Source organism: Paramisgurnus dabryanus, chromosome 10, assembly GCF_030506205.2.
Source record: "Paramisgurnus dabryanus chromosome 10, PD_genome_1.1, whole genome shotgun sequence".
Taxonomy (NCBI): Eukaryota; Metazoa; Chordata; class Actinopteri; order Cypriniformes; family Cobitidae; genus Paramisgurnus; species Paramisgurnus dabryanus.
In genome coordinates this window covers 5,186,387-5,203,515 of record NC_133346.1, presented here as the reverse complement: position 1 = coordinate 5,203,515, position 17,129 = coordinate 5,186,387, and the positions used below count along the sequence as shown (strand labels likewise).

The 17,129-nt window shown below is 38.0% G+C and overlaps 1 protein-coding gene and 1 pseudogene across 1 annotated transcript; one reads left to right on the top strand and one right to left on the bottom strand.

Annotated features, from left to right (window-relative positions):
- The first annotated feature begins 3,054 nt into the window (after positions 1-3,054).
- Positions 3,055-4,023, top strand: LOC141282893 (trace amine-associated receptor 13c-like). Its single transcript, XM_073815975.1, has one exon. It carries the CDS (start codon positions 3,055-3,057, stop codon positions 4,021-4,023), a length of 969 nt encoding a protein of 322 aa, XP_073672076.1.
- Positions 4,024-5,080: 1,057 nt separating this feature from the next.
- Positions 5,081-5,196, bottom strand: LOC135747047 (5S ribosomal RNA; annotated as a pseudogene).
- Between the last annotated feature and the right edge of the window lie 11,933 nt (positions 5,197-17,129).

The window sequence follows — 17,129 nt, the reverse complement described above, 5'->3', positions numbered from 1 at the left end:
ACAGCACGCGCAGGGTTAATGTACTTGTGAATGACGGCTCACAAACGCGCGGGATAGGCTTTGTATGTGTGCCTGTTGTCAATGACAGTTCTGGTCACAAACACGCGCAAGCGCGGGATATGTGTGCTTGTCAATTACGGGCATTAAATCCGCGGAATTCCGCGGAGTTTTCTGCCGAAATCTGCGGGCGCGAATTCCGTTTGCGTCTGCCTATATACTCCAGCTGCTATTTAAGTTGTCACGTTATTGTTTGTAACTGTTCTGAATCTTTTTTTTATACACATATATATATATATATATATATATATATATATATATATATATATATATATATATATATATATATATATATATATATAAAAGTTTGTTATTCATAAGTTGATAACCTGCTGTTTCAAACATTAAAGGTGCTCTAAGCGAATTGAAGCGTTTTAGACCATAAAACATTTTTTGTTACATACCGGAAACATCTCCTCACTATCTGCTTGCTGCCTGTCCGCTGATCAAACTGTAAAAAAACGCGATCTCTGTAGAAAGCCCAGGCTTCACAAACGGCAATATCAACAAATGGCCAAACCTAGCATCACATAACAAAACAAAGTATTCCAGCCAATAAACGACAAAAAGGATTTGGGGGTGGGGGTTGGGCGCGTTCATGAAAGCACGGAAGGGAGGGGGAGGGGGAGGAGTTAGCTACGCTCCGTCTGTTTGAAAACAGTTTCAAACGTCAACAATAACTAACGTCTCGCAGATTCGCTTAGAGAGCCTTTAAGTAAAAAGTAATCCAGACAACCCTGTTTATGACTGTCACTGTTAATAATGTTGTGATTGAATCTCCATTACGGTGGGTTTTTGATGCGGGTTGGGGGGGTGCCTAGATATTCGAATATATTCGGATACATTGCATGATATTCGAAATCCGTTCGAATTTGATTTTTTCTCAAAAGTGACAGCCCTACCACACACCAGCTTATTAGTGGAGAGGAGACAGAGTGATATAGCTCTCGATGATTTGTATATATGGGGATGATTAGTAGTCCAATGGGCAAGTTTGGCTAGGATGCCGGGGCACACCCCTACTCTTTATAGAATGACATCCTGGGATTTTTAATGACCACAGAGAGTCAGGACCTCTGTTTATCGTCTCATCTGAAAGACGGTGTCCCCATCACTATACTGGGGTGTAAGGACCCACACAGACCACAGGGTGAGCACCCCCTGCTGGTCTCACTAACACCTCTACCAGCAGCAACCTGGTTTTCTCAGGAGGTCTCCCATTCAAGTAGGTAGGTAGGTAGGTAGGTAAACTTTATTATCCCTCAGGGGGAAATTTGTTGTACAGCCAGCAGTAAAACACATAATCACACAACAAGCAAACAACCGCACTCACCCACAAAACCTTAATAAATAATTACCTAAAATTATTTAAAAAACCAATGGCAGCAGGTACAAAAGAATTTTTAAATCTGTTTGTACGACAAAGGGGCACATAGTATCTGCGTGTAGATGGGAGCAGTTTAAAAGCCTTCTGCAAAGGATGGCTCAAATCCATGGTAATTAACTCTGCCTTCCTCAGTGTCCGAGTTATGTACACATTAATTAACACATTAACATGATTGCTGGCAAGTACTGACCAGCCTCAACCCTACTTAGCTTCAGTGGGCAAGCTGTCTTGGGCTACAGGGTGATATGGCTGCTGGCGATTAATAATGAAGTTGAGGAATAATTTTTTATGAGTTATTTTTATTTCTCACATGAACATTCAAGATATAACACTGGCCTTCATGAAGAGCAACTATTGCATCAGTTTGTCAATCTACTTGCATGTGCATTTGTTTCACACTTTTAATGATGCTTTGGTGGATTAGCGGAAAAAAAACGTGTTGAGTGCTGTGAGTCAACTTCCTCTAACTTAGCTAGCTACAGCCAGTCAAAAGATAGCATGGCAGATGTAGGAGACATTTTAGTCTCTTCATTAAAAAACGGCCTCTGGTCTCCTTCCCTGTGTATACCAAGTTAGCAGCATTGCTATGCACAGCTTGGAGCCTTCACTAGAGAGGGTCTTTGCTTTCAGTATGCTAAATGTATTAGCATTTTCTGTATCGGACCCTATCAGATCCACTGCGAATGCCATTTCGTTGCGTTAGCAGCCAGCCTTGTCCGTGTGACGTTAAAAAGCCCAGGTGTTTGCTTGCCATCAAGCATTGTTGCAATCATGGCTAGTTTAACTTCTGTGCGATCGCTTCATTTTTTATGCCAAGTTTTACACATTAAATGAACAGTTTAGTGGAGCCTTATCAATTCCACATATGGGAAGTGGGGATAGCTGTGGTCTTATGATTAAAAAGTCTGACTTGTAACTCAAAGGTTGCAGATTTGATTGCTGGCAAGGAAAGACCGTAGAGCTTATGACCAAGACTCACTGGATGGGTTAAAATCTCTTGCACATGAATTAAATCTCTTGAAATAAAACAACAAAGAACTAAATCACTGTAACAAAATCAGTCTTTTGATGCAATGCACGTTATTAACAGCAATAATCTGACATTAAACAGATTATTAGTACTCCACCTCCCATGTGACATTATCAACTATATTGTTGAACAACCATGGTTCGAACGACGAATGTGTGACAAAGTTGCTATGCTTTTGGAGAACGTTGGTTTTGACAAGGTAGTTCATTTCTCCAACTATGCATCTTACTATGGTGGTTCAACAGTGAGTTACCCTGTTGTTCGGGAAACAAACCCCTGTGCAGTTTAGTTTCAAATTCGCGTAATCTCGGCCTCAGGTTTGTAGGAAGAATCAATTAAGCGTCTAACAAAAAAAAATGCACATTTACATGAAAACATGACGTACTTAGAGGGATTTAAATTTGAGCTCATCATTTACAAATATCTAAAAAGAAAAATGTTTAAAAAGGTCAAAATAATATTCACAATGTTGCATCAGAGTGGGTGGTGAATGGGTTGAGTCAGTCTGACAATGTATAAATGAAAGAACAATAAAGAGAATCAGATCAGATCACACTCTTAACAAGAGGAGACTTTACTCATGGCCTATGAGACAGAAGATCCTGAGACTCAATACTGCTTTCCTGCCATTAACTCATCGTGCATCAAGACAAAACTCTCAACACCTGAATACAATATCGTGTATGTGTTTTTTTCAGTGCTGTCAGTATGGACTGTGTTTCTGAATCTGCTGGTGATCATCTCCATCTCTCACTTCAAGAAGCTTCACACTCCAACCAACATGCTCATTCTCTCTCTGGCTGTGGCCGACCTGCTCGTAGGACTTATTATCATGCCCTTGGAGGCGATAAGGTTTATTGAAACATGTTGGTACTTTGGAGACACTATCTGTAGACTGTTTATATTAATCATGGGATTGCTCCTCTCTACATCTTTGAGTAATTTAGTTTTAATAGCTGTTGACCGTTATGTGGCTGTGTGTCACCCTCTGCTGTACCCACAGAAAATAACAATGACTAGAACAGTAATTATGATCCATGTTTCCTGGTTCTGGTCTTTAGCTTATAGCATTTCAGTTTTTATAACTACCTCACAAAGAAAATACACATGTTATGGAGAATGTTCATTTATGTATACTTTTGCCTTGAAAATCACTGACCTGTTACTGTCTTTCCTGCTTCCTTGTATCAACATTATAACTTTATATTTGAGAATCTTCTATGTCGCACATCATCAAGTGAAAGTTATAAACTCTCTGATGAGGAGTGGAAAACATCTAACAGAAGGTTCAATGAGGAGGAAATCTGAGAGCAAAGCCGCTCTGACATTAGGAATCATTGTGATGGTTTATCTGTTTTGCTGGATTCCCTATTACAGCTTAACTCTAACACCAAACACAAGCATGACTTCTGTTATAGCCTACATTATGTTATGGATGATGTATATTAATTCAGGTCTGAATCCTCTCATCTATGCTATATTTTACCCCTGGTTTAGAGCGTCAGTTAAACACATCCTAAATCTATCCAAAATATTTAAGGCAGCATAACTTCTATTGGTCTTGTTCATTATAATAATAATTAAGGTTCTGGATTTCCTAGCATTGTTCAAATCAGTCAATGATGGGGTTCAGCACAAGATATTACACTTACATTTGGCAATTTTTTTGTCACATTTATGACACATGAATGTTTCCCTCATCTAAAATAGAAAACAGTATAGACTGACATTTTTCTAATGTCTGCACTTTGGAAAAACATACAGTTGGGTTAAAATATTGGTAATAAATGCATTCTCTGTGAATTTATATTTCATGTTTTAACTACAAATGTCACATCCATAATGCTGGAATTGCTCTGTTCAAACTGATGCAACACACATACTGATAATAATGTATAATGTACCTTGTAATGCACAAAGTCGCTTTGGGTAAAAGTGTCTGGTAACTGTGCAAATGTTTATAGAAATTGCAGGCCAAATATATAAATTATAAGTTAAATCTGTAAATATGTATACTAATAAAAACAACACAAGTACTGAGATTTTTAGTATCATACCATCAGAATCAACATTGCAGTTGTATATGAAACAAGCCAACATGCACACTTACTACTCAGACACAATGATACAATTCTAAAAAAGTCTTAAGTTTGATTATAATAATTTTTATAATTTGTTACATTTATATAGTGCTTTTCTGCAGCGCTCAAAGCGCTTTACATATGAATGGGTGAATCTCCTCAACCACCACCAATGTGCATCATCCAGCTGAATAATGCGACGGCAGCCATATTGCGCCAGAATGCCCACTACACACCAGCTTATTAGTGGAGAGGAGACAGAGTGAAATAGTCGATGATTTGTATATATGGGGATGATTAGTAGGCCAATGGGCAAGTTTGGCCAGGATGCCGGGGAACACCCCTACTCTTTATAGAATGACATTCTGGGATTTTTAATGACCACAGAGAGTCAGGACCTCGGTTTAAGGTCTCATCCAAAAGACGGTGCCTTTTGACAGAATAGTGTCCCCATCACTATTCTGGGGTGTAAGGACCCACACAGACCACAGGGTGAGCACCCCCTGCTGGTCTCACTAACACCTCTACCAGCAGCACCTGGTTTTCTCAGGAGGTCTCCCATCCAAGTACTGACCAGGCTCAACCCTACTTAGCTTCAGTGGGCAAGCTTTCTTGGGCTACAGGGTGATATGGCTGCTGGCGATTAATAACTAAGTTGAGGAATTATTTTTTATGAGTTATTTTTATTTCTCACATGAACATTCAAGATATGACACTGGCCTTCATGAAGAGCAACTATTGCATCAGTCTGTCAATCAAATCAAATCAAATCACTTTTATTGTCACATCATCATAGCACATGTGCCTTGGTGAGTGAAATTCTTGGGAGCGTGCTCCAGAAATTGCAGAATTAGTTAACATATAACCAAAAAGAAAACAGGTAAAAAATGTGCAATATGCACATACAAATAGTCAGTCCACACGGTGTACTATTAGACATACATACAGTTAGCACTACACATTATACACAGAATGTACACAAAATGTACACAGAATTATACATTATACACAGAATGTACGCTTGCATTATGTAGACATAATTACGCATGAAAATGAAATTCTGCTTAGGTGCAACAGAGTGTACTTGAGCTGGACACAGAAATGTTATGTCCAGTCTACTTGCATGAGCATTTGTTTCACACTTTAAATTTTGCTTTGGTGGATTAGCGGAAAAAAAACGTGTTGAGTGCTGTGAGTCAACCTCCTCTAACTTAGCTAGCACAGCCAGTCAAAAGATAGCATGGCAGATGTAGGAGACACCACACGAGCTGCTCTTTATGTTAGAAACAAAAAATAGCAACTCAATAAGAACAGAGCACGTACACGTACACAGCAGAACGGCGTCTGTGCCAGGACCGGTTGTTTTCTGAACTGAGATCTGTTTAAGTTTCACAACAACTTATTTCAGTTACTTAAGAGTTATAAAAACAGCATTTAAACATGATTTATTAAAGTATAGTCTCACAATCTCATCTGATGGTAATAAAAGCTAGTTTTTAAAGTGCAAAGTACTGACAAGAATGTTCATCTGACAGGAAGTTTCATAAGGTATGTTCGTGTACCATATTTTTCCACTGGCAGCGCAACTAACATGGCAGTAGGGGTGGCACGGTTCATGAAAAAAATCCAAACCGTTTGTCTCGGTTCGGAGCGCGTGTGTGCCGTACAGTTCAACGGTTCATGGCATGCGCAATGTAGCCTCATGCCCTGTATGTGACCCCAGATAGCATGTTTCCCTTTCGCGAATAGCGCGAAAGAAGAGGTGACTGCTGTGGAGAGTGAGTGCTGAGGTGACTGCTGTGGAGAGTGAGTGCTGCCGGTCATGTTACGTGTAGAAATGGCAAGAGGGAGAGAAAAGGAAGTCTGCCCGGAGTTGGAGGATGCCCCAGCGTCGTATAAGTTTGGTGTGTGGAAACATTTTTTATTTCATGTTACCTATGATGACAGCGGAAATAAAACAATAGATAGAACTGCAGGCTATGGGTTGAATGTGTTCAAGCAGCCACAGGAGATCGCCTTCTCTCCGACCATTTAATCTGAGGTAATGAACACTGTTTTACGTCTTTTCGTATTCAGCGCTATTTTTAGCCTTTCGTTGATAAAACGAAAGCGGCTGATTTCCGCATAGTTTCATTTTGCTAGCGTGTGAGAGTTGCGCGATCTTATTTCATAAACTGCCCCTTAAAGTAATCAGGACAGAAGTAGTCAAAATTGGACAAAAGAGACGGATTTAAATATAACAGGTGTACACGTTATGTTTCTCTCTCGTCCACATATACTCTCTGCAGTAAATAAGCAGCCTCTCAGTAATAAATCTTAGAGCTACACTGAAGTTGGCATTTTGATAAATGCAAGTTATCTTTGTGTGCTAAAAAGGCACATGAGTTCATGTAGATGGCAATACACATTCTCTTTTTTGCCAAATAAATGAAAAGCATGTTGAAATCATCAATGTCTTCCCTCTTGCTGTATCAAAATCTCACCTGGCTTTCCTCAGGGATGGTCCCAATAATGTGCTTAAAGTCAAATTCAGTTTGTGCATGATTACATGATATAACTTTTTTAATAATGTATCCTAAATTATGGATAATTAATACATTAATAAGATAATACATTTCTGGAGTGTTAAAAATTAAAAGAAAAAATCACAACAAGAACTGTACTGAACCGAGAACCGTGACCATAGAACCGTGATACGAACCGAACCGAGGGTTTTGTGAACCGTGCCATCCCTACATGGCAGGGCATCTCCGAGTTCAAGGTCAGATATTATTTTTCATAAAAGTCTAGTCTAAAAATGTCATAGCATTTTTTTGTGCTAAAAAGGAAGTAAAAATAGATAATCTAATTGAATCCTGTTCTTAAAATCAAAACTAATTTTATCGACTTGAGAATTTGGAGAATCGTGACACCCCTAGATTAATGTGAGACAAAATTGAAATTAGGGATGCCAATTATGCAATTCCCAATATTCGAAGATCGTTTAAATTAATGATTAATCAATCGAATAATCATTAACTGTAATAGTGCAATAAGCCTTTTCTGCAGTGGCATTTAGCCAATGACATGACAGTGTGCGCAAAATGCCTAACGTCTAAATAACATGCTAGTGGGATTGTAAAATGAGTCAATGTAGTTGGTATTTTGATAAAATCATCAATTTAAACTCAACAGTCGCATAAAAGTCCATGTCAAAATAAAGGTTTCTTTATCATCAAGTGTTATTTTTCTAGTCGTTCACCTCGCTTTCCGAATCGTTGATACACTGTTTGTTGTAATCATATCTAAGAAGCATATGAAGGGCAATTTTCCTCTCGTCACCTCCAGCTTAGATCTGTGATGCACTTTCAGCAAAGACACTTATTTTGGAGATGACAACCTTCCATTGCATGTAGTGCGTCAGCCAGTCAATAATGATCAGTGAAATCTATTGCGGACATTCAGAGTGTTACGACAGTCGGTTACATTTTACATTTTACAGTTTCTTGCCAGAATTTAAGATTACATTTTAGTCTCTTCATTAAAAAACGGCATCTGGTCTCCTTCCCTGTGTATACCAAGTTAGCAGGATTGCTATGCACAGCTTGGAGCCTTCACTAGAGAGGGTCTTTGCTTTCAGTATGCTAAATGTATTAGCATTTTCTGTATCGGACCCTATCAGATCCACTGCGGATGCCATTTCGTTGCGTTAGCAGCCAGCCTTGTCCGCGCATGACGTTAAAAAGCCCAGGTGTTTGCTTGGCATCGAGCATTGTTGCAATCATGGCTAGTTTAACTTCTGTGCGATCGCTTCATTTTTTTATGCCAAGTTTTACACATTAAATGAACAGTTTAGTGGAGCCTTATCAATTCCACATATGAGAAGTGGGGATAGCTGTGGTCTTAAGATTAAAAAGTCTGACTTGTAACTCAAAGGTTGCAGATTCAATTGCTGGCAAGGAAAGACTGTAGAGCTTATGACCAAGACTCACTGGATGGGTTAAAATCTCTTGCACATGAATTAAATCTCTTGAAATAAAACAACAAAGAACTAAATCACTGTAACAAAATCAGTCTTTTGATGCAATGTACGTTATTAACAGCAATAATCTGACATTAAACAGATTATTTAAGTACTCCATCTCCCACGTGACATAATCAACTATATTGTTGAACAACCATGGTTCGAACGACGAATGTGTGACAAAGTTGCTATGCTGTTGGAAAATGTTGGTTTTGACAAGGTAGTTAGTTTCTCCAACTATGCATCTTACTATGGTGGTTCAACAGTGAGTTACGCTGTTGTTCGGGAAACAAACCCCTGTGCAGTTTAGTTTCAAATTCGCGTAATCTCGGCCTAAGGTTTGTAGGAAGAATCAATTAAGCGTCTAACAAAAAATAGCATTTTCATGAAAACATGTCATACTTAGAGGGATTTAAATGTGAGCTCATTTACAAATATCTAAAAAGAAAAATGTTTAAAAAGGTCAAAATAATATTCACAATGTTGCATCAGAGTGGGTGGTGAATGGGTTGAGTCAGTCTGACAATGTATAAATGAAAGAACAGTAAAGAGAATCAGATCAGATCACACTCTTAACAAGAGGAGACTTTATTCATGGCCTATGAGACAGAAGATCCTGAGACTCAATACTGCTTTCCTGCCATTAACTCATCATGCATCAAGACAAAACTCTCAACACCTGAATACAATATCGTGTATGTGTTTTTTTCATTGCTGTCAGTATGGACTGTGTTTATGAATCTGCTGGTGATCATCTCCATCTCTCACTTCAAGAAGCTTCACACTCCAACCAACATGCTCATTCTCTCTCTGGCTGTGGCCGACCTGCTCGTAGGACTTATTGTCATGCCCTTGGAGGCGATAAGGTTTATTGAAACATGTTGGTACTTTGGAGACACTATCTGTAGACTGTTTATAATAATCATGGGATTGCTCGTCTCTACATCTCTGAGTATTTTAGTTTTAATAGCTGTTGACCGTTATGTGGCTGTGTGTCACCCTCTGCTGTACCCACAGAAAATAACAATGACAAGAACAATAATTATGATCCATGTTTCCTGGTTCTGGTCTTTAGCTTATTACATTTCAGTTTTTATAACTACCTCACAAAGAAAATACACATGTTATGGAGAATGTTCATTTATGTATACTTTTGCCTTGAAAATCACTGACCTGTTACTGTCTTTCCTGCTTCCTTGTATCACCATTATAACTTTATATTTGAGAATCTTCTATGTCGCACATCAGCAAGTGAAAGTTATAAACTCTCTGATGAGGAGTGGAAAACATCTAACAGAAGGTTCAGTGAGGAGGAAATCTGAGAGTAAAGCCGCTCTGACATTAGGAATCATTATGACGGTTTATCTGTTTTGCTGGATTCCCTATTACAGCTTAACTCTAACACCAAACACAAGCATGACTTCTATTATAGCCTATATTATGTTATGGATGTTGTATCTTAATTCAGGTCTGAATCCTCTCATCTATGCTATATTTTACCCCTGGTTTAGAGCGTCAGTTAAACACATACTAAATCTATCCAAAATATTTAAGGCAGCATAACTTCTATTGGTCTTGTTCATTATAATAATAATTAAGGTTCTAGATTTCCTAGCATTGTTCAAATCAGTCAATGATGGGGTTCAGCACAAGATATTACACTTACATTTGGCAATTTTTTTTGTCACATTTAGAACACATGAATAAGTTTCCCTCATCTAAAATAGAAAACATGAGTATAGACTGACATTTTTCTAATGTCTGAACTTTAGAAAAACATACAGTTGGGTTAAAATATTGGTAATAAATGCATTCTCTGTGAATTTATATTTCATGTTTTAACTACATAATGCTGGGATTGCTCTGTTCAAACTGAGGCAACACACATACTGATAATAATGTATAATATACCTTGTACTGCACTGTAAGTCGCTTTGGATAAAAGTGTCTGCTAACTGTGCAAATGTTTATAGAAACTGCAGGCCAAATATATAAATTATAAGTTAAATCTGTAAATATGTATACTAATAAAAACAAAAGTACTACATAGTATCAAACCTTCAGAATCAACATTGCAGTTATAGATGAAACAAGCAAACATGCACACTTAATACTCAAGCAATGATACAATTCTATAAAATGTCTTATAAAAAAATTCATCAACTTATTTATTAATCAAACTAAATGAGTTATTTTTATTCCTTATTTCTCACATGAACGTGCAAGACACGACACAGACCTGCATGTCAATCTACTTCCATGTGAGTTTGTTTCACACTTTTAATGATGCTTTGGTGAATTAGATGCAGCATATTAACAGGACCCTCAAGAACCTGCACACATTTTGAATAGCAAAGCATAACAAAATACATTTAACCTTCAGAGTTTACTGTAATTGATTTATCAGATGGTTATTTCTGTCTTGATCCTATCAGTATAGGAGAACATAACCAAAAGTTCAAAGAGCAAGATATTGTTACTGTGTCTAGGACGAATCTGCCCATGTTACCTTTCTTTCTAGGAGCAGGGCTCCAGACTAACTTTTTCACTAGGAGCACAGTGGCCCCCAACTGAAAATTTTAGGGGCGCAAACAGAAAATGTAGGTGCACACACCGTAAATCAACATGCTAACCAAATAATCACATTTCTACTAATTTCCACTGTATTACTAATAAATACTTTGATGATAGATGCAGAAAGTACCATGTGCCGTTTCAAATTCAGTGTCACATCATAAAAAATTTACTGGTTGCACATATGCAACTGGATGTAAAATTCAGTGGCACTCTCAAATTTTGGTGGCAAAACAGTCTGGAGCCCTGAGAAGGCCAATTTTTATTATTAAGATCAAAAACCAGCCTCATTGCTCTCATGAAATTAAGAAATTCATTTATATTAGATTGACAACATGCAGGGGCGATATTAGCAATTTTAGGCCCTATGTAAGAATACGAGTTTGGGCCCCCTACCACACCCATTTCACGCCAAAAATACAAGCCAACCTAGCTATCCAAAATCTTTGTCTGCAATTTAATAATACAGACCTATTACTTTTGCTATTGCTTTTGACCACTATTATTAGTCTTTAGTCATGTCTATAGCTATAAGATGATTTATTGTGCAATTGTTCAGAAAAAATTCAACTTTTATTAAACAAAGATTAAAAATACATGATATGGTGTATTGAACCTTAACCAAAAATCTTTAGCTTCATATAATAAGTAATTGTGACCCTACCTGTGAAAACCCAGCTGAAGTATTTGTGGTTTACTGTTTTCTACATAAAATCACCATACATAATGTAAAGAACATTCTGTGAAAAATAAACGTATTATCTTTAATATCAACTTAATATCGACTAAGTTTATGTCAGCAATTGAAATCATAATGAAGATGCAACAGTAAGAAGCACAATAGAAGAAATTCCCCTCATTGTCTGAACTATTATTTGTGGTTTAAACACAACACGAGATGAGTGTGGTCAACTTATCAATACTTAGTGTTTGTTAACAGATGCCATTACTCAGTCACGTGTTGATTGTGAAAGCAACACAAAGGAATGCCTTCCCATGCGTGTGATCCTGCGTTGAATAAACTAAGGGGGCGTGCACACCAACGCTTTTACGCCCGCGGCCGGCGCATGTTTTCAATTGTTTCCAATGGAAGCTCGCCGTTTTTCAAATAAGCCAGCAGCTAGCGGGTTTTTTCTGCGCTGAAAACCGGCGCTCGCCGTTTTTTCCGCGCTCGGCGCTGAGCGTCGAGAGTTGAAAGAGATTCAACTTTGGGAGAAAAGCTCCGCTCGTCAATGTCAGTTCTCACGCGGCCATCCAATCACAGTGGAGGTGGTGCGGGACAAGTATCACAGCAACCAACCATCTCACAGATGACGTATCAGAGCTACCAAAGCGCTTAGCTGAATAAAGCTGGCATTCGGCGTCCTCAAGGCGTTTTCAGCCGCGTTTAAAAGTTTTGGTGTGTCCAGCCCCTTACTGTGCAGAGATATACGCAAATAAACGAGGTTTTACATGTTCTGTTTGCAATCATGTCTTATATGAGATTACCACAAAGCATGTTAAATATGAGGCATTGTGTGTTTGTGTGCACATATGGCCATCGCGTCACACTGTCTGACGGAAGCACAAAAAAAACACTCGCGTATGGAGAGAACTTTTAGTTACAGCCGTGAGTAAACAAGGATTTAGATGTCATGTTTCTTGCATTTAGAATAAAAAACAGCACTTGAATGCAGAGATCAGGGATTGTGTGTCCACTGAGTGAGGGGTTGAGTAATGCATATGGATCATCTCTGTTTTTCTACTTCAATGGAGCGTGGTGATCTCAGCTCATTACAGATAATGAGGTAACAGGAGAAAGACGGTACCTCTCCTCCTCCTCCTACAGTTTACACCAAATGAGAATATTTGTTTTCACTTACATCATTTAAAAGTAGACATTCCAAGCATTATATGGACATTTATGTGTTGTTTGTGTGATACTGTAGATTTCAGCAAGTTACAGTTTATTTTTCTGACGCGTTGCTGAAAGGACTTCACTGAGGGAGAGAGAACAGAACGTGTGTTTATTTTCTTAATTTTGTGAAAAGCACAACATTTTGTTTTTATTGGGAGTGGACAAAAAAAGAGCGCATGCTGGTGACGTTGCACTAACATGTGACGCAGCCACCGAAGTTTCAATGTCATCATTATGCAGTCTACATGCTTGTTGTACCCAAGTTTAAACGATCCATGTCACACAGTGTGATAAGGTAATGATCTTATAGTGCAAAAATCCTGCAGTGTATTCCTGGCTTTAGACGCGTTTTCCCTGTGTTTTTGCTGATTTTACACTGTACATTAAATCTGCCTTTTGCCACTCAGTGGGCATAACCGCAGTCACTTTCGCCAAAGGCATCAAGTAAGTAAATGTGTACTGGCATTTCTAACAAAACACACTGGACTCGTATTGAATCTAAAGATTTGGACTGGAGTGTGATTAAATGCATTGCATGGTAAGTCAATACCAAGTAGGAATTTAAAACATTAATGTGTTCTTAATCTTTTTACTTCCCCGCATGGCACATTGTCTTTTCTGCTCCAGACGGAGAGCTTGTTCAAAAACCATATCATGTCAATGTGTGTTAAACTCAACGGAGTTGCACAGACTTACCGACAAATGAAATGAAATTAAAGTATTTATATAAATTAAAGGGCTCTCGCTGCACAATAATGGGTGCATCCCAACTTGAAGGCTGCGTCCTCCGCAGGACATATTTAAAGGTCAATGACCTCCTGCGCAGCAACGAAAGCTTTCCCATTTCCTGTAAAAATTAAGGATCCATCAGATGGATCTGTAGTTAACTGTAGTATAATAAAAGTGTATATTTTGCAAATTTAAGGTCTTTGGCACTGTTTTACTATTATGATATTTTAATGATGTGAATTAAAATTATTGCTGCCATACTGTGCATGTTGCTTTTTAAGTATATTTCTGCTGCGGTTGTTAAATTTGATATAGTGTTGGGTAGTTTAATCTGCATCAATGCATCATATTCTCTAAAATCAAATAGTATAACTCTTGCTCTATATTTGTTTTAACAAGTGAAACGTCTCTGCTGTTGTGTCCCGCTGACAGGCGTGGTGGGCGGGAACAGGTGGTGACGTAACTTCCTCATTTTGCATCTCAGCTCATCATGTACAAACATCTAAAATCAAAAATGTTAAAAAACCAAAATAACATCCATTGAAAAACAATGTTGCATCAGAGTGGGTGGTGAATGGGTTGAGTCAGTCTGACAATGTATAAATGAAAGAACAGTAAAAAGAATCAGATCAGATCAAACTCCTATAAGGAGGAGACTTTACTCATGGCCTATGAGACAGAAGATCATGAGACTCAATACTGCTTTCCTGCCATTAACTCATCATGCATCAAGACAAAACGCTCCAAACATGAATACAATATCATGTATGTGTTTTTTTCATTGCTGTCAGTATGGACTGTGTTTCTGAATCTGCTGGTGATCATCTCCATCTCTCACTTCAAGAAGCTTCACACTCCAACCAACATGCTCATTCTCTCTCTGGCTGTGGCCGACCTGCTCGTAGGACTTACTATCATGCCCTTGGAGGCAATTAGGTTTATTGAAACATGTTGGTACTTTGGAGACACTATCTGCAGACTGTTTATTTTAATCATGGGATTGCTCATCTGTACATCTCTGAGTAATTTAGTTTTAATAGCTGTTGACCGTTGTGTGGCTGTGTGTCACCCTTTACTGTACCAACAGAAAATAACAATGACAAGAACAATAATTATGATCTATGTTTCCTGGTTCTGGTCTTCAGCTTATAACATTTCAGTTTTTATAACTACCTCACAAAGTAATTTTTTATGTTATGGAGAATGTACATTTATGTATACTTTTGCCTTGACAATCATTGACCTGTTCCTGTCTTTCCTGCTTCCTTGTATCGTCATTATAACTTTATATTTGAGAATCTTCTATGTCGCCCATCAGCAAGTGAAAGTTATAAACTCTCTGATGAGGAGTGGAAAACATCTAACAGAAGGTTCAGTGAGGAGGAAATCTGAAAGCAAAGCCGCTCGGACATTAGGAATCATTGTGACGGTTTATCTGTTTTGCTGGATTCCCTATTATAGCTTAACTCTAACACCAAACACTAGAATGACTTCTATTATAGCCTATGTTATGTTATGGATGTTGTATATTAATTCAGGTGTGAATCCTCTCATCTATGCAATATTTTACCCCTGGTTTAGAACATCAGTTAAACACATCCTAAATCTATCCAAAATATTTAAGGCAGCATAAGTTCTACTGGTCTTGTTCATTATAATATTAATAAAGGTTCTGGATTTACAAGTGTTGTTCAAATCAGTCAATGATGGGGTTTTAACACAAAATATAACACTTACGATTTGGCCATTTTTTTGTCAAATTTTTTACGCATAAATGTTTCCCTCATGTAAAATAGAAAACATGTATAGAGTGATATTGTTCTGATGTCTGGACCTTAGAAAAACAAAGTTGGTTTGATATACTAAATTTTAAGTTAGATCTGTAAATGTGTATGCAAACATCCACACTTAATGCTCAGGCACAATGATACCACTCTATAAAATGTCTTATTTAGTTTGATTAATAACTAAGTTGATTAATTATTTTTATAAGTTATTTTTATTTCTCACATGAACGTGCCAAACATGACACTGACCTGCATGAAGAGCAACTATTGCATCAGTCTGTCAATCTACTTGAGTTTGTTTTACACTTTTAATGATGCTTTGGTGGATTAGATGCAGCATATAGGTGTTAACCTGACCCTCAAGAACCTGCACACATTTTGAATAGCAAAGCATACCAAATATAATTAACCTTCAGAGTTTACTGTAATTGATTTCTCAGCTGTATTTCTGTCTTGATCCTGTCAGTATAGACCTTTTGCGTGTTTGAGACGACGTTTATTGTGTGCGGAGCCCAACTGGTGGCAGAAAGTGACAGCTCCGCAATAGGGGTGTGAAGTGTTTTAGCATTAAACTGTGATTTTTAAGGATCCGGTGTTCTGTAGAAGTCTGTTTCCCCTATATTTCTCTTAAGTGTAATGTTTCTTATAACTTTTTCACCAAGTTACGTTTATTTTTTAAATAAACGAAAAGTTTAAATGGCTTGGCTACTGATATGTGTGCATGTATGTAATGTATATGTATTGTTCTTTATTGGTAAATCAATTATTTTTACAGTATGAATCGCTGAAGTACTTATAAGAGCAATACTATCATGTATTCTGTATGTATCATTTCTTTGAATATTTCATCATTTCCTGTTTGCAATTTCTTCCTTATATTTTTAGCCTACGTGTTTGTTCTAAAACTATGATGTTTACTTACAAATAAATTTGAATAGGCCTGTTTATATATTATTAACACTTTACATCGTGTGTGTGTGTGTGTGTGTGTGCTATGTTTATATATTTATTAGTAAACATCACAAACAGGAAGAAGACATAGGCTAAGATAGAAGGTAAAAAGAAGTAATAGAAAATGAAAATAAAAATATGAAAACTTTAATAAATGGTAATATTGATAACAATCTTTAATCTTTCGAAATAAATTATAAACGTAATGTGATAAAACGCTATAAGAGACACATAGAGGGAACAGAGAAGTTGGAGAGCACGGTGGGGTTATGAGCCCGTGCGTTGCTCTCGTACTCCTCTGATGAGTCGGAGAACGAAGGGGGGTTATGAGCCCGCTCGTATCTCCGGCGCTCATCTAAAGACCTAGAGATGGAAGTGGAATTCGCTCTTTCTGTGATTGTGTTCGTGCCGACTGAAAAGTCGGCAGAACAGAAAAATGAAATAAAGGATTCCCCAGCCGGCCCTCCTCCGGTGGGGGGGTGGTGCCTTCACCATCTCCCGAAGAGCAATCCCCTCCATCTCTAGGTCGCCCGTCTCAGGGCCGCTTCAATCTCCTCTTTCCACCCTTCGAAGCGGGCTGAGCGGGCGGGGCAGGCTGCTGACGACCGGTTCCTCGCTTCTTAGAAGAGCCCC

Excerpts from the sequence above, each read along its gene's own strand:
- LOC141282893 (XM_073815975.1), top strand. The coding sequence starts at position 3,055 with ATGGCCTATGAGACAGAAGATCCTGAGACTCAATACTGCTTTCCTGCC.